This window comes from Vanacampus margaritifer, chromosome 13, assembly GCF_051991255.1.
Source record: "Vanacampus margaritifer isolate UIUO_Vmar chromosome 13, RoL_Vmar_1.0, whole genome shotgun sequence".
In the NCBI taxonomy this organism is placed as follows: Eukaryota; Metazoa; Chordata; class Actinopteri; order Syngnathiformes; family Syngnathidae; genus Vanacampus; species Vanacampus margaritifer.
The window spans coordinates 23477274-23500394 of NC_135444.1; the positions used below are offsets into that span (position 1 = coordinate 23477274).

The 23121-nt window shown below is 44.2% G+C and overlaps 1 protein-coding gene across 4 annotated transcripts in view; it reads right to left on the reverse strand.

Moving 5' to 3' along the window:
* Positions 1-23121, reverse strand: part of fryl (furry homolog, like) — a 73651-nt gene that overhangs the window by 11544 nt on the left and 38986 nt on the right. For all 4 annotated transcript variants that reach the window (XM_077584772.1, XM_077584771.1, XM_077584770.1 and 1 more), the window contains 41 exons: positions 21780-21883; positions 21492-21600; positions 21308-21394; positions 21048-21219; positions 20346-20478; positions 20136-20243; positions 19716-19953; positions 19136-19309; positions 18220-18306; positions 17778-18046; positions 17486-17696; positions 17270-17394; positions 17133-17190; positions 16366-16457; positions 15839-16011; positions 15420-15580; positions 15144-15254; positions 13708-13862; positions 13521-13620; positions 12807-12975; positions 12372-12640; positions 11417-11557; positions 11173-11341; positions 10995-11079; positions 10610-10722; positions 10398-10548; positions 9247-9350; positions 8989-9171; positions 8693-8912; positions 8187-8308; positions 7356-7543; positions 6983-7077; positions 6301-6908; positions 5684-5952; positions 5468-5608; positions 4574-4774; positions 3514-3675; positions 3360-3434; positions 2884-3060; positions 1821-2021; positions 308-487 (listed from right to left, as the gene is read on the reverse strand). In XM_077584772.1, coding sequence (XP_077440898.1) covers positions 308-487; positions 1821-2021; positions 2884-3060; positions 3360-3434; positions 3514-3675; positions 4574-4774; positions 5468-5608; positions 5684-5952; positions 6301-6908; positions 6983-7077; positions 7356-7543; positions 8187-8308; positions 8693-8912; positions 8989-9171; positions 9247-9350; positions 10398-10548; positions 10610-10722; positions 10995-11079; positions 11173-11341; positions 11417-11557; positions 12372-12640; positions 12807-12975; positions 13521-13620; positions 13708-13862; positions 15144-15254; positions 15420-15580; positions 15839-16011; positions 16366-16457; positions 17133-17190; positions 17270-17394; positions 17486-17696; positions 17778-18046; positions 18220-18306; positions 19136-19309; positions 19716-19953; positions 20136-20243; positions 20346-20478; positions 21048-21219; positions 21308-21394; positions 21492-21600; positions 21780-21883 — 6690 coding nt within the window. The remainder of the gene's footprint in view (positions 1-307; positions 488-1820; positions 2022-2883; positions 3061-3359; positions 3435-3513; positions 3676-4573; positions 4775-5467; positions 5609-5683; positions 5953-6300; positions 6909-6982; positions 7078-7355; positions 7544-8186; positions 8309-8692; positions 8913-8988; positions 9172-9246; positions 9351-10397; positions 10549-10609; positions 10723-10994; positions 11080-11172; positions 11342-11416; positions 11558-12371; positions 12641-12806; positions 12976-13520; positions 13621-13707; positions 13863-15143; positions 15255-15419; positions 15581-15838; positions 16012-16365; positions 16458-17132; positions 17191-17269; positions 17395-17485; positions 17697-17777; positions 18047-18219; positions 18307-19135; positions 19310-19715; positions 19954-20135; positions 20244-20345; positions 20479-21047; positions 21220-21307; positions 21395-21491; positions 21601-21779; positions 21884-23121) is intronic.

The following is a 23121-nucleotide window of genomic DNA, read 5'->3' on the forward strand; positions in this document are numbered from 1 at the left end:
CCTGAGGTGAGTCTGGTTTTTCTTGCCTCTCCCCCCCAATTCAAATGCGAAAGCCCCACCACATTCATTATCACCCAGAGGAGGGGGAAAAAAAGGAATAGAGAGCCAGCAAGCACTACACCACCCACAAATGCAGCAGAAAGAAGACAAAAAGCTTCGTAAAAGCAGTAAAAGTTGAAATCAACGAGCATCCAAGCGCCATCCTGAGCAGTGCCGTCACAAAAGTGAAAAGTTGAAGGCAAAAGGAGGAGAGCTAGAAGGCACCCCAAGAGCACCACAATTTGTCACTGCTCCCCACTGATCGCACCTCAGGCAGCTGGCTGCTGGTGCTGTCTGAGCGGGCCGTCTCCAACGCGGGGCTATCGGGCCGCAGGAAGGAGGCGGGACGGCGGAGGGGCGCCAGGGCCGAGGCCGACGACTCGTGGGACTGCTGCAGGGAGTCCACGTGGTTGGAGGCCGTGTCGTCTGTGGCCGAGTCACTGTTGAGCTGCGGAGACATTTTCAAAGACGGTTAGTTAGCCGCTATAGAGCCGGAGCGTGTGGATGATATGGACAAAAGTATTGGGACAGGAGGCCTTTTCAACCACAGCAAGGAGAAATGAAAGGAAGTTTTGGACTTGGGCTCTTCTGGGAAGTCCTTTTTTCTTTTGCATTCATTTGGCAGATTTTTGTTTGTTAATTATAAATACAATAAAAAAACGAGAATTCATTATTTGAACTATTTATGGTGCACATTAAAACGCTTTATTGCATTTGATACGTGCTTCTTGCAACAATGACGTAAACTAAGGTTAGGGTTTCAAAGTTGGGTTATGAAATACAGTTAGGGGTCAAAATAGTGTTTTAAACTAGGGTTAGGGTTTCAATGTGGGGTTTTAAACTAGGGCTAGGGTTTTAAACTAGGGCTATGAAATACAGTTAGGGTTTCAAACTAGGGTTAGGGTTTCAAAATAGGGTGTTGCAAAAAGGCTCCCCCCCACTGTTTTCAACAGATTTGTGAATAATGATGAAACTTAGCTATATTCTAATGCTAATTGCTGCAAAACGAAAACAGATAGAAATATACTTTTTTCCTGATGAAAGAAGAAACTCTAATCTTTCTTTTGGTAGGTTACATGTTTTTATAGCAGTAGAAAACAAGATTTGGTGGGCCTTGAAAAATCTGTCAAAATCCAGTAAAACAGCCGGGAGCGAATGGGGTTGCTTCAGTAAAAATGGCAGCCAGTCAATGAGTTAAAATGAACTTACATTGGCATTTTTGTATTTATTCCATTTTACAAAAAAATGTAAATTATTATTTAATGATAGAATGAATTTTAAGAATAAGAACAAATTGTAATTTTATCAAAGTAAACATTACACAGGATCAAAAACGTGTATTTCAAGGCACTATTGTGTTTTAATAAGAAATGTATTTACCCATTAATTATGATTCATATGTATTTATTTTTTTAACTTATTAATTTCAAGTACTTCATATTTAATTGCTTTAAGTTAAGAATTCTTAATATGCAAGGACTCATGACCATATTTTTAAGCTTTCTTTGAGCTACGCACGCCGTACTCACCAACCAGAAAAGGGGGCAACAGAGAGCTTAAAGAGGTGCGAGCTACAACCACCATAGAAGAGGGACCACCAGCCAAGAAGCAAGCACCAAGCCCCTCGCGTCCACACAGCTCCAGCTCAACACACACTCTCAATCAAGCGCAAACAGCACACAGCCGGCTGTGTGAGGAGCGTGGCAGGTTGGGAGGGGTGCAGGAGGGCGGAGGTCGGGGGGGGGGTTGTTTTGATGGACCCTGATTAGAGTGCGACTTACGCGGCCGGAGCGGCTGAGAATCTGGCTAGCGCTCAGTACCTCCTCCTCGGACGACTCGTCCGTGTCCTCGTGGTTGGTGAGGTTGAGGCTGGGCGTGCTGCCGGCGTATTGGCACTCCTGCAGGGACGGCGTGTCGCCCTTGTCCATGCTCTCCAGGGAGCGCCGGCGGACGCCCCAGTTGAAGTTGTCCATGCTCTCCCCCTGCAGGACACACGCCGGCACGGCAGTGAGACCGAGCGGAAAATTGGAAGCTTGACTGACACTTACACACGCAGCATGCGCTTCACTATGGCTCACACGCACGCACACGTACACACGCGCACGCACACACACACACACACATGAGAAACTAACAAAACAAACATGAAGCTGTGATTGTATATCAAAACAAAAGTAACACTTGATGCAGGGACACCAGATGGAGTGCAGAAGTAGTGTACACATATACTGATAATTAGGTCAAATTTTTGATTTTGAGTTATTTTTTAAGCTTTACCATCAGTCAGCAAGAGTCTAATGATCACATCTCTAAAAAGTTATATTAGTGATTGTCCTGTGGTGTGAGGCGTGATTTTTGCCGAAAGCCATGTTTATGCAAACATTGAGGCCAAATTGGGGGCAAACTGTTAGCCTAGCTTGTTCTATTTTTTTCTCCTAGTCCTAACTCTCTTCATCTTTATATTTTCCATCCATTCCAGTTTGGATGCCCTGTGTGACTCTACTGCCTCCAAGAGGTCAGTCTTGGTAATACAACTGATTATGTGTGTCTGAGCTGAGCTTTATAAAAAATAAACTGAGATGTTGAAAGAGTACATGTGTACCGCGCTTAAGCTGCTCACAGACTTACCTGCAACTCCTTGTGGCAAAAGAAGAGAAGGAACATGGATGTTATAAGACACTCTGGACAACTAAGATACACGGTAAGTACAAACACGGACACGTAATTCGTGTGCGATAAGAAGATTAAACATAATGACACTTGGAGTGAGTCAACATGGAGGGAATTGGATGAGTCACATTCCCAGAAAAGGTACCAGGAAAGTCCTAGTATGTATTTTCTCACCTCGGCGTCCTCCAGCTCGATGTCTAAAAAGTCAAAGTCCTTGAAGACGCCAAACTGCTGCTCACTACCGAGCTCCTCTGCCTGCACCTCTTCCTCTCGTACCGCCTCCTCCACGGTCGGGATCAGGCTGGTCTGCTGGTCGGCCGAGTCCAGGTCTTCGCTGGACGAGAAGACTACCTGTTAGTGGGGGGAAACACAAAGAAATAGTTATATAATACGGCAAAAAGTGAGTGCAGCCCTCAACATCTTTGTAAATGTGAAATCTTTTCATGGGACAACACAAATTTACTGCAACGTGAAGTAGTCAGTCTACAGATTGTAGAACTGCACATTTGCTGACCAATGAAAATAACAACATAGAGCCATTAATGCCGAAACTCCTGAAAACAACGTGGAGCAGACCAAACTGCCAATATGCTGTATGTGAAATTCACAGAGACCTTGTTGGAAGCTTTAGAATAGGAGAGAAGTCTTACAGATGGGTTTTTGGGAATGCCAGATTCCGGACCGCATAGACACAGAACATTCATAAGTCTCTCTCTGGTTCTTCTCTGTAAAGGCACAAAAACAAGAAAACATTTAAAATCCTGCTGATCAAAGGGGAAAAAATGTCCCGTTTTTCTGTTATACCTGAGAAAGTTGCGGCCTCTTCCAGCTAACTGGCACCAGGCCGTTGGAATTGGATCCCGAGGATGTAGAGGACGTACTCCTGGTGACGGCGTTCATCTGCGCTTTCCCGTTCCTACCGATCGCTGTGCGCTGATCCCCGTATTTATGTCCAATGATGGGGGTCTACAGAGTCACATGATTATCAGTAAGCACCGAGTAATTGAAATCTCCCTCGAAAAAGGTTAGGCTATAGATGCTATGAAATGGTGCCAAAGCACTACTTTTTTATTAGACGGGGATTTTTTTCCACGCCAGGATAGGTTGCACTCCCAAAAATTGAAATTTGCAAAAACATGGTGCAACACTGTACAGAGGAGATGGAGATGGTTTTTCAGTTCTCATAATTTAGCATTTGTTAGTCAGTTAGCTCATTTGCTCCCAAAAACATATAAATATGTTTACGACGGACTCTTGACGCATGTCAAGATGCTAATTATCTCAGTCGCGTAGTGCTGATGCTAATCGACAAGTTAGCAAAATGAGTAAAAAACCGACACATTCGGAAAGTGTCTTTGCAACGGAGAAACGGCCCAGTGATGAGACAACACAGGAGCGTACGACCAAGAAGAAAAAGAAAGGTGCATGGACTTACAGCTACAGGTGAATTAATTTAGCGTTATGGACTTTATATTTGTTCTGTGGTGCCTTGTTATAGTGGCGCCGCCAACATATTGTAACAAACTAAGAGTGTTGAGTGTCCCGGGGTTGCCATTTCTATTTAGCACTCCGTCCGACGGTTCGTATACGCAACAGTGTTCTGTTGGCCTTGCAAAATCAGTCAAAATACAGTAAAACAGCTGGGAGTGAAGGGGCTTGCTTCAGTGAAAATGGCTGCCAGTGAATGACTTCATAACATTAACAAAGCTATGGAAACACGTTTTGCTCGCATAATAGCATTAGCCAACGCAAGCTAGTTCCTAAACAACACGCCACATGTAACATGATTGATATTTTCTTCATTTCAGGACAGTTCAATGTGAGCACTTTAGCTGCCTCTAGACAACAGAATAAACAAGTTCACCTCTGAGATGTCAAAGTGGAAGTCCAGCGTCTTCCCGGGCAGCTCCTTGGAGGAGTTGTTGAAGATGCGCGTGAAGGCGATTTCCGGCGAGCCGCACGACTCGCTGCTGTACGAGCGTTGCACGTCGTCGGGCACTACTAGGCTGGCTGAGCGAGAAACCACCAGCTTCAGAATGTTTTGCGCCTCCTTCCAGTGAGGACTCTGGAAGGAAAGACGAGAGACGAGATGCAGATGAAAAAAAAAAAAAAAAATCAGGCACCTCACCAACCCCCCAAAAGACAGATCTGACAAAATCTCAGCAAAAAAAAAAGAGGTAAAAATAAAACAAAAATATGACAAAAGATAGATATCATATCTGACAAAATTACAAATTATTTCGACATTTAATGTTATAAGGACGTCTTCAACATTTTTTCATCCACTGCACGCGCTCATTATCTCCTTTTTCTAATCAGTTAATTACTTGCATCATTTAAAATGGAAAAAAAAATGACCCCAATAGTTAGCCATGAACAAAATACTCTGAATGTCATACACAAACATTTATTAAATGCATGTCGTTATGTTTATTGCTCAAATACAACCTGTGCTACCTTTAACGTAACCATACGTCCTCATGCTAAAAGATTATCTGCGGTCAAAATTAATAGTGCGATTAATCTACGTTAATACAAGATTATTTAATGTCATCATTTTTTTGTGATTAATTAATTAGTTAAAACTTTAACTTTGACAGTACTAGTAAAAACATGTTATACTGGCAATTCTAAAACCTTTTTGCTCAGGCAGGACTCAGTCCGTCTCCCCTGCAAATGGCATTACTTCATAAGCACTAGAAGGGCTTGGGTCAACTTGTGCCAAAAAGCGTGTTATTGGTGCGCGGCGGATTCTGACCTGAACATATTTGCCTATGATCTTCATGATCTCCAGGTTGAACTGCTTGACCGGGGCGGCTGAAAGATCGATATGACTCAGCAGGCTGTAGATAATCTGCAGCAAAGACTGCTGCATGCCGGGAAGGCCCTTCTCCAGCAACTGGCAACACAACACTCGATGATTAAACACCAACGCACGTGGACGCCGCTTGGCGTAATGCTTTTCTGGGCGCACCTCGGCCAAGTAGGTGACCAGGTTGAGGGTGATGTCGGCAAAGGCGTCGTGCACGTAGCGGCACACCACGTTGATCCAGTTGGCGCAGTCGCGCGAGTAGCTGTGCGTGCTGTACAGGCTCATCATATGCGCCAGGTTGGACAATGTGGCCGACTTGTCATCAGCGCACAGTTTGGCGATTTTGTCCGCCGTCTCCTTGCAGAAGGCCGTGGGGCTGTCAAAGTGCTGGATAAGGTGCGGCAGCAGGCACAGGATGTTCAGCGGGAAGCCTGTCGCGGGGACAACACAAATTAGAAGCAGAAAAGCCAGGAAACCTTGGCTTTCACATCTTCCCTCAAAGATGGAAAGGAAAGGAGACAAAAACATAACCAAAAACTGGATAAGTAAATAGATGTAAAAAAAAAAAAAAACTAAAACAAAGACATTGTACAAAAACAGGCTAAAAAGGATGAAATAAAATCGAACAATAACAACAACAAAAAGAAAGAAAAAAATTCAACAATCTAGCAAAAAACTGACGTATGAACCCAGACAGCCAGGCAATGTTGCTGTTACATTGCCCGAGTAGGCATGAGACAACGCCACATGTGACAGAAGCGAAGACCAAGTCAACTTGCCTGCCAGTTGCGAGGGGTCAATGAGCGCGTGCCTGGAGACGCTGATGAGCTTGCTGAGCAGGTGGATGGTGAGCTCCTGCGTGGCCGTGGACGTGAAGCCCTTGAGGAAGAGTTGCAGCAGCCCCGGGAAGCTGTACCACTTGAGCTTGGCCTGGATCCGCTCCAGATGCTCCCGGTTGTCCTGGCGCTCCAGAGGAAGCTGACCCAGCAGCTTGTTGAGCAGCCGTAGCGCCAGCAGGTACTCAAACTCGTAGTCCGACTCCAGCAGCGAAGCGGCGATCCAGAACACCGTGGCCATCAGGTTGGTGGGGTCCACGGGGGGGTCGGCGTCACGGCCCGGGCCCCCGCCGCCGCCCGGGCCGCCGCCCAATGCCGATAAGCTACGGGTGCGCGCCAGGTTGCCGTGGCTGCCCCCGAGGCGGTCGGCCACATCCAGGGTGTTACTGCGCCGCCGGTCCGCCTTGCGCTCGCCCATCAGACTGGCTCGCAGGGAGTTGCTGCGGTTGTGCGCGCAGTGGAACAGCCCGCCGCTGCTCAGGTTCAGCTGGCCCGTGCTCTTCCTGTTGGCCGCAAACTTGGGCCCCAGAAGGTGATCGCAGGCGGAGGTTCTGAAAGGGACAAATGAACATTAAGCGCAGAGAAGATGAGCCCAGCACCAGTTTATGGGAATGACAGGACGTACTGGACTAAGGCTGTGAGGAGGTCGTAGTTTTTGACCGTGTCTGCCAGTGTGTCGATGCCAGACTCCAGTGTGAGAAGAAGTTCAATGACAAATCCCTGAGGAGGCAAAAAAACAACAACCAATATCTTAGTGTACAGAGTCCAATAAGCAAAAAAATATGCATTTAGAAGTTTTCTGTAACTTTTCTATCAGACTGGATGGTGGCCTGTCCAAATGAAGCTCCTCACCCTCACTTTAACCGGATGATTGCACCAAAATGCCACTAGATGGCATCAAAGCGACACATTAGACACAGCTTTGGCCCTGATGCTGCTTTCTCTATAACAAGTCTGCACTTTCTTTTTCCAGAACCACAAGTTTAATAAGTCCTGACCTGAGCCTCCTCTCCGGGGTCCCCCACAGTCTCGACTAGCCTGGAGAGGATGTCGGACAGGGTGGCGGGAGTGAGCGGTTGCTTGAGTGCTCGGAATATCTGGAAGGAGCGGCCGGCATAGTGGCGGGAAGAGCACGAGAGTGCCGTCTGCAGGGCTACGTCGCTCAGCAGAGAGTCGAGCAGAAAACCTGAAGGGAAAAAATATATCATACAATAAAAGAGTAAGTTGATATTCAAGGTAAATAAAACCACAGGTACAGTAAATAACTTACTTAAAGGGTCATACACACCAATGCTAATTTAGTTAGCCCTTTTATGGCATTTTTCATTATGTGTTAGCAATAACTTTGCACAATAGGTTTTTTTCAATATAATGGGAACACGAAAAATAACCACAACATAGTGAGGAAAATGGAAAGTGAGGAAATGAAAACAAAGCATTAAGAATGGCCAAAAAATGACACTACTTGTTTTAAGAACATGTGATGCTAGCAAAAGCGATCAAAACGAAAATCCTGCGAGACTGCTTAAAGTTCAGCATTTTATATTAGAGATAATAAAAGCCGATATTGGGCATTTTGACAAACATCGGTATAGGCCTTTTTTTTTCTTTTTTCTTTTATTTTTTTTAAATCTGACAGCCGATCTAAAATCTAAATCTAAAACCTACATACATATTGATGTTTACTACATTTTAATTGATTTTACACATTTTCAATGCTGAACAGTGATAATATTAGTGTGCAAATTTGTGAAAAGCATTTAAAAACAACAACTGCTATAAACTACAGATTTCTGAGTTGTTGTTGTGTCTGTCTGGACAACACGTACTTGGTTGGGAAAGTTTGAAAACGGCCATGACGTGTCGGACAAACACGCTAAGCTGCTCGGCACTCTTGATGTTGGGGTTCTTGGGCGACACGTCTTCGTGGTTCCAGAGTGGTCCACGCTTCCTAACAGATATAGAGAGGGACATTTTCAAAACTTAAATCAATTTTTTTAGTATCCCCTTCTGAATTTCAAATTTTGCTATCAAAGAAATGAAATCTGGCACACAAAAAAAAACATAACCTGTTAAAAATCGAACAAAAAAAGAAAAATCTGATAAAACATGGACATAACTGGGCAACAACTGACAAAATAATTTACATACATCCAGCAAAGAAATTGACAAATCACTAAACATAAATTGGGCAGAATACTGACAAATAGAATTTAAAAAAAAAAAACAACAGCAAAAAAAAAACGTCAAAGAACTTGCCAAAAATATGGACAAAATAGGATAAAAAGTGACAAAAACAGATACAAATCAAACAAATATTAGCAACATTTCTCACCTGGAGGTTATGAACTCTATGAGCGCTTTGACCTTCTCGTCTTTCTCGACCGTGGCGTCCACTTCGCTGAGGAGGGAGGGGGATGTGTGGGACAGGTGGGACAGGTGCGAGAGGGACGAGCCGCCGGCACCCATGCTGATGCTGGACGACGTGGAGCTGGTGCTCAGACCCGAGTCCGTCACCGGCGACGGCTGGCAGTCGGGCAGCAACTCTTGCACACCTGCACCCACAAAAGCGTTACATCGCAACGTAACATCCACCTTCACACACAAATGACATTTGTAGAACATCGGGACCTGTGAAGTGGAACTCGGGCGGGGGCGGCTTGACGGTGAGCACCCTGGGGTCGTTGAACTCCCTGTTGCGGAGAAGCACCATGGCCACGCCCTGAACGCTGCTGTTGGCGCCCTGCACGATGAGCAGGTGAAGCAGGAGGCGCTTGCAGTGTTCGTATACCTCCGGGTGCTGATGGTCGAACCCTGGCGGGGACATGGCGGCATTAGCACGAAGGCAGATCTCAATTGACATCAACAAGCGGCAGGCAAGCGAGTTACCTATAAAAATGGCATGCAGCAAGAGATGCAAATATGCACTCCACTCCACTTTGACGCCGTGGTCCACGATGAGGTCGGTTAGTAAGATGACGGCGATGTTACATCTGAAACAACAGCAAACACACTTAAGTGTTTTCATACTTTTCAACTTTGACCTCTATAGTACTGAGCATTAGCTTTACACCATTTTTTTGTTTTTTTGGATTTTATTATATATTTGTCATATTTTTGTTAGCATTTTTTGCCACAATTTTGTCAGTAATTGTTTTTTGTAATATACCCTAAATTTGTGTGCAAATTTGAACACATTGTAATATAAAATCTTTGCGAATTTGCTGTTTTGTCTTGTCTTTTAGGGTTAGGGTTAGAAATAAACCACACACTATTTTATTTATTTATTTTCCTCGTTATGTGAGGGATTTCACTCAAAGGAGTTAAGTTGTTAAAAAAGGTGACCCCCTTTTGGGAATGCCGGGCACATTAGTCAGGTTTCCATCCAAATGTTTCGAAATTTTTAAGCGAATTTTGTGAAAATGAGCAAAACGGACATGAGACTTATGCCCGTTTCCATCAGTTTTTCTTTTGCGAATATTGAGAGGGGGCTCTCCGCTGTAGGTGGCGCTATACACCATAGAGATGTGATCCACCAGTAATTTAAAAGAAGAAGAAGAACAGGAAGCGACTGCACCGCGCGATGACGTCATATGAGTTTGCTTTTGCAATTCTTGATAAACCGTAGCGTTTCTTTGCTGTTTCCAATCTAAAATGACATTAATATTTTCTTCTTTAATTAATTCCAAAAAGATTTCTGTTTCATCTCCCCCCCAAACATACCTTTCTTTATCGTCCGCCATTGCTTTGTGATTACAAACGTACAAGAGACATAAAATCCGGTCAAAGCGAGCGACGTGTATCCGGTCTTGCCAGCGGTTATTTGCAAAACCTGTTTCCATAGCCAAAATTCACATTTTCCCCTTTTCGATGCGCTTTAAAATCCACCCCCTTCAAGCGTAAAAGCTTTTTGGGGGCAAATTTTGGGCCCTTTTTCGAATTTTTAGCGTTTCTATTCAGTTTTATTTTCGCATTTCTTGAAAATTTGGATAAAAATGGGTGGATGGAAACCCAAGTAGTGTGAGGCCTAAGTGGCGTACCTGTGTAGTGCTACAGCTGGGGTGTTGGTCTCCGGCAGGTAATCCAACAGGGGGGACCAGCAGCCGCCCGTTGGGGGGAAGGGGAGAGGCTCTGGCCGGTTGTGATCCATCACTTTCAAGCGCCAGTTGGCATAAAGCGGCATGGAGTCGCCTGGAAGAAGAGATCGGTTAGCCGATCCTTCATATTGACGGTCACGAGAGTTTGGGCTTACTTTTCTCTTCTTCGTAGGAGCCTCCTGAGCTGCTACTGTAACGAGACTCCAGGCGGTGGTGCTGGCGGTTCAGGTTTGCGTTCAGACCGCCGTAGATGTCCAGGTGCGTGTAACTACAAAACACAAATACTTCCGTTTGACATATGATACACTGGCCAACATTTACAACCTAAATTATAATGCTTGAATTGTGTTATTTTATTCCAAGCAGTCTATTATCTTTCATAGCATTTCTCCTATCAGTCCTGTTTCTAGTAAATGTGCCTGCACACCTTTAAGCATGTGCCCCCCCCCCCCCCCCCTGAACATGCTATGCCACTTGAGAGCAAAAAAAAAAAAATCAAACTTGAACTATTTAAATGTTCCCTCAGAGAAAGCTTCGTACCTGTCCTCCATGTTAGAATCTTTGACCTTGCCGTCATGATGACCATCGTGTCCTGGCACCATAGTGTTGCTGCTGGACGTCGTACCTACGGGACAAAATGGACGCGACGTGACGTGATTTGACTTTACGAGTTCCACAAACCGCGGCAGCTAGAGTCAGAGTCAGTCATGCGGCTAACCTGAGGTAACCGAAGGGATCTTATAGCTGGAGCTGATGCGGTAGTAGGGCGGGTTGTCCATGTGAGCGACGGCCGAGCTGACGGCGTCCGTCAACTCTAGCTCCCTCATCAGCTCCTCCAGCAGCTGCATAGTCTTGTCTCGGCCCAGGTACACCACCACTCGCTTTACCTGCAGAGACACGGGAGCGGGACGAGTGATGGGGGACGCCTTTGAGATATTGCAACGTGCAAAAATGAGACTCACGTAGGGCAAGAGGCTGGGCTCGCTGCTGACTCCGGACATGCTGATGAGGAAGTGCAGGATTATCTTGAGGTTCTTAGGCCAACTGTCTGCTAAGGTGGTCCACACGTTCTCAATCTCCGACCAGGCAAACTCGTCCCCGTACTGAAAATTAATTAAAGGTCATGTCAGGGATGATAAGCACTGAATGGTTACTCCCATTACACATCAGTCGCACTGACTGGCTAGCTCCTCCTGTCCCATCTATTTTTTTTTCTTGTTATTTGTTTTACTTTTTGTACTTTTTTTTTTTTTATATTGTAAGGACTCGGTCAGCTTTTTATATAGTTATGTTAGCTTTGGCCTGATTGTATTTTTTTTTCTTAAATTCTTAAGTACACGTAGATTATTGACAAATATTTGTCAGCATTTTACCATATTTTACTGAATTTCTGTCAGCTTTTATCCGTGTTTTGTTTGATATTTGTAATTTTTTTGGGAAGGTTTTCAGTTTTTGCCATTTTAGTGTAATTTTTTTCATCTTTATATACATTTCGTCATGTAAATTTTTTGTCATTTTTCTTTAAGTGTCAATTTTTTGTGAGTTTTACTATATTTGTAGTTATTTTCTATTTTTATTTTAATTATTAAAATTTTGAAACTTTTTTTGCTCCCAAAAACGTACAAAAGTGTTCTCTTTTAAATATTGCCATGGTCCCAAAAACATATTTAATTTTTTTTAACGTTTTTTTTTTTTTTATGCTAGAGCATACAGAAGTCAAAATCCAGTAAAACAGCCAGGAGGGAAGGGGGTTGCTTCAGTGAAAATGGCTGCGAGTGAATGAGTTCAGTGCATTATGATTCAGATTCTGTCCTAACCCAAATCCTCATCTGTCTCACTGTATTTCCCAATAAATATCTACCTCAATACAAATAACAGAGCGAGCACGAATCCAACCGAGTGCATCATCTGACCCACCTTGGCTGTCATGAACATGAGGTTGTTGAGCACCATGGTGGTGGCCCGGGGCGAGCCCCATCCCTCCCCGTGTAGCCAGCGCCGGCTGTTGACCATCATAGTGTCTCCGTCCTGCGCGTCCTCGTCCTCCTCGCTGCTGCCGGGGTCCTCTGGGCGCCGCATGGTGGGCTTGAAGTCCACGAGCTCCACGTTGTTCATCCAGGGCAGGAGATAGTGCAACATCACTTGGCGCCCACCGGGGTGCGCTGTTTGGATACGCTGGCTCACCTCTGCATACCCAGGGACAGAAAACGTTGAAAAAGCTGGCAAACAAATTTTTTATTTTTTTTTAAACAGTGCATATGTCCGCTCCTCACAACCCATCATGACCACCCCCACCACAACAAGAAGACTAGCACCCTGCTAAGAGCAGGAGGAATTGTAAGAGCTGGTGACCTGAGAAGATGGGCAGCGTGAGCTCTGGGTACGTCCTGGCCAGCTCCTCGGATAGCTGGTAGTACGACATGGAGTAGAGGTGCGGCAAAGGTGAGGGTGGCGTCAAGATGCCGTCCGCTCGCAGGATCTCCAACTTGTGGGCGTAACGGAAAAACTTTGGTTCCAGTATCTGTGGATATGCACAGAAAATTAAAAAAATTAAAAAATCATTGAACATAATTTTAAAACATTTTCATTGTTCCCGTGGCTGTAACAAAGTTCAATGATATTCTCTTCTCTTTTAAAAAGGAGTATATTTTGATATATATATATTTTTTTAATACAGTGGTGCAGAATGTAAATAATTTTTGTACATCATAATAATTCAATGAGCACCGTGTTGCTCATCCTTGTGTGCACCATGGCCACAAGGGGGCAGTATAATACATAGAGAATAAAGAATAAAGAGTATCATCACATACTCTGCCTACTTGTGTTATTACCGCTTATGTTAAAATTCAACTTGGTTAAAGGTTTGTAATTAGCCCGCTGATGCAGTTTTGCTTCGTGTGTTAGCATTAAGCAAGCAGATTCTCCTAAAACAAAGTTCATGTGGTTTAATTCAATACACAATAACGGAATTGTTGTAAGGTTTTGCAGTAAACTTCAACCAGGAGTGGCAATGAACAGCTTGATGTGTCCATTTTTATTTTTATCTTTAAACTATTCTCTCACCTGTAACAGTTGCATGGCCACCTCGTAGATATCCCGGGAGGAGTCAGCGGCCTTGAACAGAATCAGGTTCAACAGCACCACAGTGTCAAACTGATAATCCCTAAAGGCAAAGCAATAAAGTGTAAGAAACCAAGTGAAATAGCAACAACAGCAGACACAGTGTAAGAGGTGGAAGGAGCCCTCGTACCTGTTATGAAAGACATTGGCGATGGCCCGGAAGCAGCCTGCGGCCACGCGCCGTGAGCCCGTGTAGCAGCGGTCCACAGCCCAGAACATCAGGTTGCTCTGGTCCGGGTTCAACTCCAACAGCAGCATCACCGCTTCACAGCCCAACTGGTGAACCTGAAGGAGACCGTTAATATTCATTTTTGCACGGAAAGGAGGGAAGGCATTTCGGGATTTCCGAACTTCCAGTCCATTCCAATCCCCCCCGAGCCACCCCCACCCCATCCCATTTTCAGCGCATTGTGGGCTGCACGTCAGGATGAAATTTGTGCTGAAAAGGGTTGGCAGTACCTCTGAACAACACTAGGGGGCCCTAGTTGCACACCATCAGTGGTGTGACCTCAACCTTCTGGGTTATGCCAAGCAAAACAGACAGGCTCATTGACATAGCACCTATGTTATGCAGTTACAATGCGTTATGTAACCACCTTGCTCTTTAGACTATTCTATTCATTGACAGAGTGACTGCACACAGGCGTGTGATAAATGAAAGAAAAAAAAGGAACTATGTGAAGAAAAACAACAACATTTTTTGCCAGTTCATTTCAATTTTGGGTGTGAAACTTCCTCTTCTGTGGTGCAAGTAGCTTGTCGGACGTTCCACACTTTGTTTTGCAGCTTTTATTAGTATGTGTGCAGCCCACTTTAAACATTGAATAGGTATACCAATTACAATTGTCACCCGGACCGTATTCCCAGCAGATTGGGCATGAAAAATCCCTTTAATTGGGCCTTTGCTAACTCTGACCGGGAGATAGAGAAGATGCTCAAATTTGGCCTGATCACATGTATATGTATACTACACTTAACTCAGCCATTTTCATTGGAGCAGCCCCTTCAATACCAGCTGTTTTACTGGATTTTGACTGATCTCGCAAGGCCCACAGAATGTTCTATTGCTATATAAACATGGAACATACCAAAAGAAAGATTAGACTAGAAAAAATAAGTGTATTTCTATCTTTTTCCGTTCTTTAGTTATCAGTGTTAGACTATAGCTAAATTTTGTCTAAATTCCAATGCCTGAGAAAAAAAACGTAAACTATCTTTTATTGTTTGTTTTTCTTTTGTGACAGCTCAAACATCTAAATAATGTTTTCCTGCAATAAAACAACATTCACTTCCGACACTTCCTCCTCTTCTTCTGCAACAAGATCCTTGCGTGATACTGGATGATCTTATACTTGCTGCCACCTGCTGGCCGTTTTGTTTAAAGTCAAGCCTAATCCTTCAGTCAGAAGCTGCACCGGACCCTCCTGTACACAACGCTTACGACATATAGATACGTCTTATGTAGGCGGCGACTAGGACTTTTATGACGTATTGATAGGTCTTATGTAATCAAAGAGTTCATGTAAACGTTGACATATTGATGCTGGGGGATTTAATCTCACCCACCTTCTTATCCTGGGAATCCAGGATGTTGTCCAGCCACTTGTAGAGGTATCCGTCAGAGGAGAGGCCAACGTTGTCTGCGACAGGGCCACAACATAACACAGCAGACATGGCCTAGGGGGAGGATGCACATGAGACCATAGACATATATTTTTGATATTTATTTCCTATTTTGTGTAATCAGAGTTCTTCGGCCTCTATGTTTTACAATGTCAATGTAATCTGCCCAGGGTCGTGCTCACTGATGTAAAAGAAACTAAATCTTTTTCCCATGTGTACCTTTAATGCGCAGTACTGATGGCGGTTGATCTGCATGTTCCGGTCGCTGTAGCGGTCCAGCGGAGTGAACATGATGCTGAAGGGGCCGGCCCAGTGGCTGAACAGCATGAAGAGGCTGTGTCGCAGCGACTGCTGTGGGAAGATGCTCCGGCGCTGGTGCACTGCGAGTGAGGACATTCATAGGTTTCAACTTGAACAGACTTTTTCAGTGCAGGAACCCCTTTTGAATGGAGACGTTTTTCTAAAGCTTGCCCTCATAATACTAATGGCAATAAATATAACCAATATGAGCACTTCTTTATGACGTTTCTACCCAATTATGAATCAGGTATTTAACGGAAAAGAATGGAACCAAATTCACTTGAAGGAAATAAATATGCAGAGCCCATGCACGATTCTAAAATGAGGATGAGGGATACCTGGAACATTCTGGATGATGTTTGCCACAAGCGCGCTGAAGTGGCAACGGATGTCCTTTAGCGTATCCGAGTCCTTGTCGTTTTCCGCCTCCAGCAGCTGTCGGGTCAGGTCCACGTACTCAAGCAGTGTGCTGTTCAGAGAGTGACTCTCGCCATCCAAGCCCCCGCTCGCTCTGTGACATGGGTGGGGAAGAAACGACATGTGTACTTGAAAAGCCCCATCTTTAAAATTGTGTGCTTCTCAAACTGTGGTCCGGGACTCAATCTCTGGTGACTTGGGTCACACAGGGGTCATCATACATACTCAGACGGCGCATATACAAAAGCAAATTCTGTGCTGCTCGGCGCCGCCACTGGAGGTCAGCAAGGATGAAATAGAACTGAACTCTCAGCTTTAATAAAGTATTTAGGAATACACGTGGCAGTTATGCTTAATAGCTGTTAGGGTCCTTAGAAGGATGGCTCCCCTGTTAGCGGTCCCCGGACCGAAAAAGTTTGAGAACCCTGGTGTAGATGAGATCCCATACGTCTGACTGACGACGCCAGCATCAGCCAGGAGCTCAAAAATCCGGACCAGCTGGACTCTGAGGATGTCGCGGCGCCGGCGTCGCTTCATGTTCTGCAAAGTAAAACAAGCATCACTGTGTTTGATTCACTTAACTCATTTACTCCCAAAAACGTATAAATGCGTTCTATTTTAAATATTACCATGCTCCCAAAGATGTACTTATACGTTTTTTTAAATATATATATATATAAAAAATTAAATGCTAGAGCATACAGAAGGCTTTGATGCAGCCTTTGAACTGAAGAGAATGCTTAAAGCAATGGTAGTTATTACAGAAACAGCCAGTAGGTGGCAGCAGAGTATAACCAGGGCCATGTTGCAACAAGCTCTTTTCCACAGATTTGTGAATAATGATGAAACTTAGCTATATTCTAGTCCTAATTGCTGCAAAACAGAAAGAGATACAAATGTACTTTTTCCCCTGATGAAAGAAGAGACTCTAATGTTTCTTTTGGTAGGTTCCATGTTTTGATAGCAATAGAACACAATATTGTGTGGGCATTGCAAAAATCAGTCCAAATCCAGCAAAACAGCTGGGAACAAAGGGGGTTGCTTCAGTGAAATGGCTGCGAGTGAATGAGTTAATATGAACACAAAGAGTGACTTGCTTGGCATTTATAACTCAACTTGACTTAGACCCAAACTACTTTAGTGGTACTCGACTTGACTTGCTTGAAACTTGAAGGTTAAGACTTGAGACATTTGCGACCCCTGCCCTGAACTTACTTCAGGTCTTCTTTCCAGAGCTTCTTTTATGATGGGATTTAGCTCCTCGATCAACTCTCTGTTGATGTAAAAGTTGCTCTATTAGCTTGTGTGATATTCACAAATAAATGGCGCTTATTGTGGCGAGATGATCGTACCTGAAGGCCACAGGGTTGGTCCTGCCAAGTCCCAGGACAAGAGACTCTGTTATGTCCATATTCTCGGAGCGCATCATCGGAACAATGTGTTTGAAGAGCGAGGAAGGGGAGGGGTTGCCCACAATCTGGGAAGAGAAAAAAATTGCAATGCCTGAAAAAAAACGAAACAAAAAATTCTCCAGAACGCTTCATCAAGTTGACTTCAAGCCTCCTGACCTTGGAATCGTAGCTGTAGCCACTGTCCGGCGTTGACGCCAGCGTCTCGGACGGGGAACAGCGGACGGAGCCCGAGGTGGACGAGGAAGAGCACGAGGGCGACGAGGACGAAGAGGCTGAGCTGCAGCAAAGGATCAGGTAATTCCGCCACAGGCTGACATAGGAGTCGCTACTGCTCAGGCTGTTCACTTTCTTGGCATTGATGGGGCTACTGCGGGTGGAAAACACGAGCGACGTCAAAGTGAAATCAGTCAAATCCATAGAGCGCGCTTGATGTCACTGTGGACCATACTTGATGTCAACTTGAGGAGAGAGCAGCTGCAGGCGGGTGTAGGCAAACATCCAGGCGTAGTTGAGAGCGGTGGGACAATGCTTGGGCAGGTTCTCCTGGCGCAGGTAGCTGGACAAACTGATGACCCAGGGGTCCTGGCCCTGCGTGACGTGCGCAAAGACCCAGATGTGCGAAGGGCTCACCACGTCAAACTGGTGGCTGATGGGAGACGAGCTCCACTCCGCCAGCGACTGGAGGTCGATGCCACTGGGACAGTACAGCAGGTTGGTCTGGAAAGGAGGTCAAGACAATGGCATCAACATTTAAAGTGACGGGACATTTTAATTCTAAAGCAGTGGTTCCGTTTTGTCTACAAAAATCCTTGGCTTTCCAAGTAACACTTTTTCTTTTATGTGACACCTTTTTTTTCAGACCCCAGCACTGGAAAATGTGGACGTTTTACCTGATCAGCACCAGTGAGATGAATGAAGCTCTCCAACACTGATGCACTTAGTCTATCCATGACATCGATTGCCAGTTCTTCATCACCCTAAAAGAGTGGCAGAGAGAAAATGTTAAGAGAAAAACGCAAATGACTGTTTTGAAGTTTAAAAGACGAGTTCTCAAACTGGAGACCCTCCTTTGGACGCCCCGTGGTCCGGAAGCCGTAGGTTGAGGGGTCCACAATTAACTCATTTGCTCCCAAAAACGTACATAAACGTTCTATTTTAAATATTGCCACGGTCCCCCAAAAATTATTTATACGTTTGTTTATGCTAGAGCATACAGAAAGAAGGCTTTGATGCAGACTCTGACCTGAAGAGGTCGCTTAAAGCAATGGTAGTCATTACAAATAATGGCCTGCAGGTGGCAGCAGCGTATAAGAGATCAACCAGGGCCATGTTGCAAAAAGCTCTTTTCGCCATCGTTTTCAACAGATTTGTGAATAATGACGAAACTTAGCTATATTCTAATGGTAATTACTGCAAAACGAAAACAGATAGAAATGTACTTTAATCTTTGCTTTGGCAGGTTCCATGTTTTTATAGCAATAGAACACAATATTCTGTGGCCCTTGCAAACTCAATCAAAATCCAGTAAAAGAGCTCGGAGCGAAGGGAGTTGCTTCAGTGAAAATGGCTGCCAGTCAATGAGTTAAGTGCAATAAATTACGGTATGTTGAATCATTTTAAGTAGTGCATCATTAGTTATTTTTTAATAGCATAAGGTGTCTATTCCAGAATAAAAGGCATACTAATACAAGAAAGTTTTATTTTTGATCTAATATGACTTTATCAATACATTGGAAATGTACGACTTTATACTCGCAAGATTCCGTTATTACGTAACTATGACGTTAATGCCCAGTTAATAATTACCTTGCTGATGCCCAGTGCGGTATGCAGTGCACGGACCTCCTTCAGGACGTTGACGGCCAGCCTGCGCGTGGCAGGGCGACAGCTGCAGAGCACCACCATGGCCAAACCTTCCACCACGTGCAGCACGCCCAGCAATGAGCGCTCCACAGAAAGAGAATGGCTGCCGCTCGAACTCTGTGGCGACAAGCTAAACTTTTTCATTTCTGGCATACAAACAGTTCAGGTACCTGCTCACCCATCTTGTGTGAAATTACATGACAAGTACATATTTTGTGACCTGTCTAGTTTCCAAAATACATCTGTTCAGAATTTTGCATAATAAAGCCACCCACGGAGTGTTTTTCTGACCATGACTTGGAAGCTAGGCTAGACAAAGATTCGCCATGTTTAAGCATTTTTTTTTTTAATTGACAGATGGGTCAAAAAAAAAGACGTTAAATGTGTATGTAAATTAAAATAGCTAAAACTGATGATAAATATGGTCTCTCTATCTCAGACTCGAACTCCTGCGATCAACAGGCTTTTACTGTAAGTGTCCTTTAAACAATTGCTAATGTAGACCCTCAGAAAATTGACCCACCTGCGCTTCGTGGCTCCTGCTGTTGCTCTGCGCCGCCTGCCTCCACTGACTGATGAGCTGCAGGAGCATCTTGACCGAGTTGTCCAGCAGCGTGGGGTGCACATCTGTCACCTCGCGCATTATAAAGTAGACGAAGCCCGACAGCACGTCCTCACGCCACTCCGGGAAGTCCACCATGAGTGCCTGCAGGGAGGTGAAGGCCAAGCCGCGGAGCTCCTCGTCCATGTGGATGGTCAGCCTGGGGGAGGGTGGAGAAGGTTGGCAGGAATTGGGGAAAAGCCGGTCCTGACGCTGTGTCAGACTCATCAGCCTCAAGCCCATTTCTTATTTATGTTTTATTTATTGGCCTTTTCCCCCTACATTTATCGTGTGCCACTCACTAGTCAAGGTACCACCACTGTAGTGAAAAAGCAGACGTACTTGGCAAGGAGCTCGATGAGATCTTGTCTGCTCATGCCGTCTGGTATCAGTCTGGGAATGGCAGCGACGCACGTGCGGAACAGATCAATCTTTGGTTTCCTCTCACCCCTGTCAACCAATCAAGCCACAGTTCAAATGAAAGTGGAAGCACACACATATGGACGGGCGGGCACATGCATATATACACACACACACACGCCGAGAACATACGTGATCATATCCTCCGGCTCCTTGTTGGACATTTGGACACTGGTCATGCTCATGGAACGTCCCACCTCCTTGTCCAGGTGTCTCAGGATGTTATCCAGAGCCTTTCTCACTTGTGGGTAGTACAGGGACATGCCTGGAAGTGGCAAATTATTATTTCTATCAGGAAAAAAAACGGCATTCGAACAGGGATGTGTAGGCTTTTTACATCCACTGTTTCCGGAAAAAATGGACATTTGGTAAAGGGGACGTCAACCTCCCAAAAATGATTGACAATAATATGTTCTATGCAGCCCCACTAGTCCAAATACTTAAAATCGGGTTAGTATTGCGTTAGTGAAATATGAGTTGAGCAGCAAAATCCAGCAGTTTTTATCAATATCAGAAGGCGGCCATTTTGCCACTTGCCTCTCGACTGAAGATGACATCACAGTTGCTCAGGCCTCAGGCAACAACCAATCACAGCTCAAGTTTCAGAAAACAGGTGAGCTGTGATTGGCCGTTGCCTGAGCAAGTGTGACGTCATCTTCAGTCGGCAGCAAGTGGCAAAATGGCTGCCCCGAGATGAATAAATATGGCTGGATTTTGCTGCATATTCCACAAATGTAATATTAATCCGAATGTCAAGAAATGTTTAAGGTTGACTTCCCCAAGTAAGCAAAGGTAGCCTGTGCTGCCTCAAAATGTGTCATGACTTAAGCGTACCTATGACCTTGGCTTCCTCGTCAGTGAGCGTGGTGTTGAGGAAGATTTTTTTAACGCGCAATGTGTTCCCAGAAGGCATGATGATGCTGGTGGTGGGCATGGGCGGCTCGCTGTCCTTCTGCTGCAGGCTGTTGGCAATCACCAGGAAGGCTCGCAGGCCGATATTCATCCTCTGGGAGGCAGGAAATGGCAGGAAAACGCAATGGATTAACAATATATTAAAACCAACAACAACAAAAAGTTTGCCGGTGATGCTTTACCTCTGGATTAATGGTGAAGGTTTTGTGAAACTTGCCCACACAGAGGAGGTCGTAGATGATCTCCTTCATGGCAAAGTCTAATCTTTCCTAGCATTCGGAGGCACGGGCGACAATCAATTTGAAGTAAAGACACACCCAAAAATAATAATAATAATCACATTTTGTATTTTTTTTTTTAAGCTACCTGAGCAATGAACTGGATGATTCTGACAAATATGTTGAGGGGCGTGTCCCGTGGCACCACACTGCGAGAGCCTTTGGGGAAAAGTGCTGAAACAATGCTGAGTAGTCGACTAGTAGAGGGGAAAAAACGGAAAAAGAACTTTGAACTTTATACAAATGCATGCAATTTAGTCACTGGTTAAAACATCAGAGCAGCGACCTTCACATTTTGTGTGTGTGTGTGTGTGTGTGTGTGTGTGTGTCTGTGTGTGGCATGGTGTGGGGACTTAAAATCAATGTCAGGACTGACCTCTGCGTGACAGTGTTGCTCTCACACTTGAGCCTGATAATGTACACCCACAACAGCCTGTACAGTGACTCCAAAGCCACACGGGACATTTTGGGGTCTTTGTTCTGGTGGAGTAAAAACAGAAGCGTGTGGGCAACCAAATTTCAGCTCACATTTAGGTTGGATTCATACTGCAGGTCCAAGTACTCGTTTCTGATTTCATGCCAAATTCAGAATCATTTTCTATTTACATGTCCATTTTAACTACTGCTCTCGTGTAGATTTGTATTAACTACATGTTTCAAAACAATTACTCAAGGTTCAAAATATTTTTTGTTCTTTGATGAGCAGCTTCGCTAATCAATTACTTCATTTGAGTAGCAACTTTCTAATTCTGGGGAGCACTTTTTTTTTTTTGCCAGTTATCCCACGGAACTGAAGCAACAGTTTTATGAAGGAAAAAAGAGGCGGGACATAAATGTTATTTAGACTGTGACAAAAATCTGACAAAATTTGGATAAATATCAGCCAAAAAACATTATAAAATGAACCTAGTGGAAAACCAGGCAAAAAAACTAACAAAAGTCCAAGAAAAACTAACAAAAATATGACAAAAATCAGAAAACGAAAACATGACAACAGCTTCGTGAGAGAGACTATATTACATTCCATCTTGTGTACAAATTTGGTTGATGGCACAAAACATTACCAATATCTGACAAAAAATTTACAAATATACAGCAATATGTGATAAATAATATAAAAACTTAAACCTCATTTTCAACATGTATTCATATTCATAACCTTGCGTACAGCTGCCGAATTACGTGTGAAACTCTGGCTTGACAAACATTACAAAAAAGGAGTGACAGCATCAGCGTCAAACATTTAAGCATAACTAAACCCCAATAAATGCTTTTCCGCAGGAGCCCGGCTAATCCGACTCGAAAGCTTGCAGACGGACGCAGCGCAAGAGATCAGAGATCGGAACGCGCATGACTAAACTCATCATTGCGCTTTCATGCGCATATTTCCACTGCAAATGTCAACCTGGTTTGGCAAACAGCAGGATGGGAGGATTTGTAATGCAAGTCATAAGGACAGATCTTTTTTTTTTTGCTTAGCCTCTGCAAAACAAAAGGAGCAGTGAAAAATGCAGAAGTCCAGATAAAAACAAAAGTTTTTCTATTTCCCCTAATTTAATAGAATTATTTTTAAATTGTTTTGTAAACTTAAAAAAAAAAGATAAAAAGCTTGATTTTTATACTGCCAATCCCAGTTTAAGTTTCCCATCAAGCTCATCATGAGATAAAGAGAATGACATATTTTGTATTTAACTTAACTACATAACTTTGCCTAACAA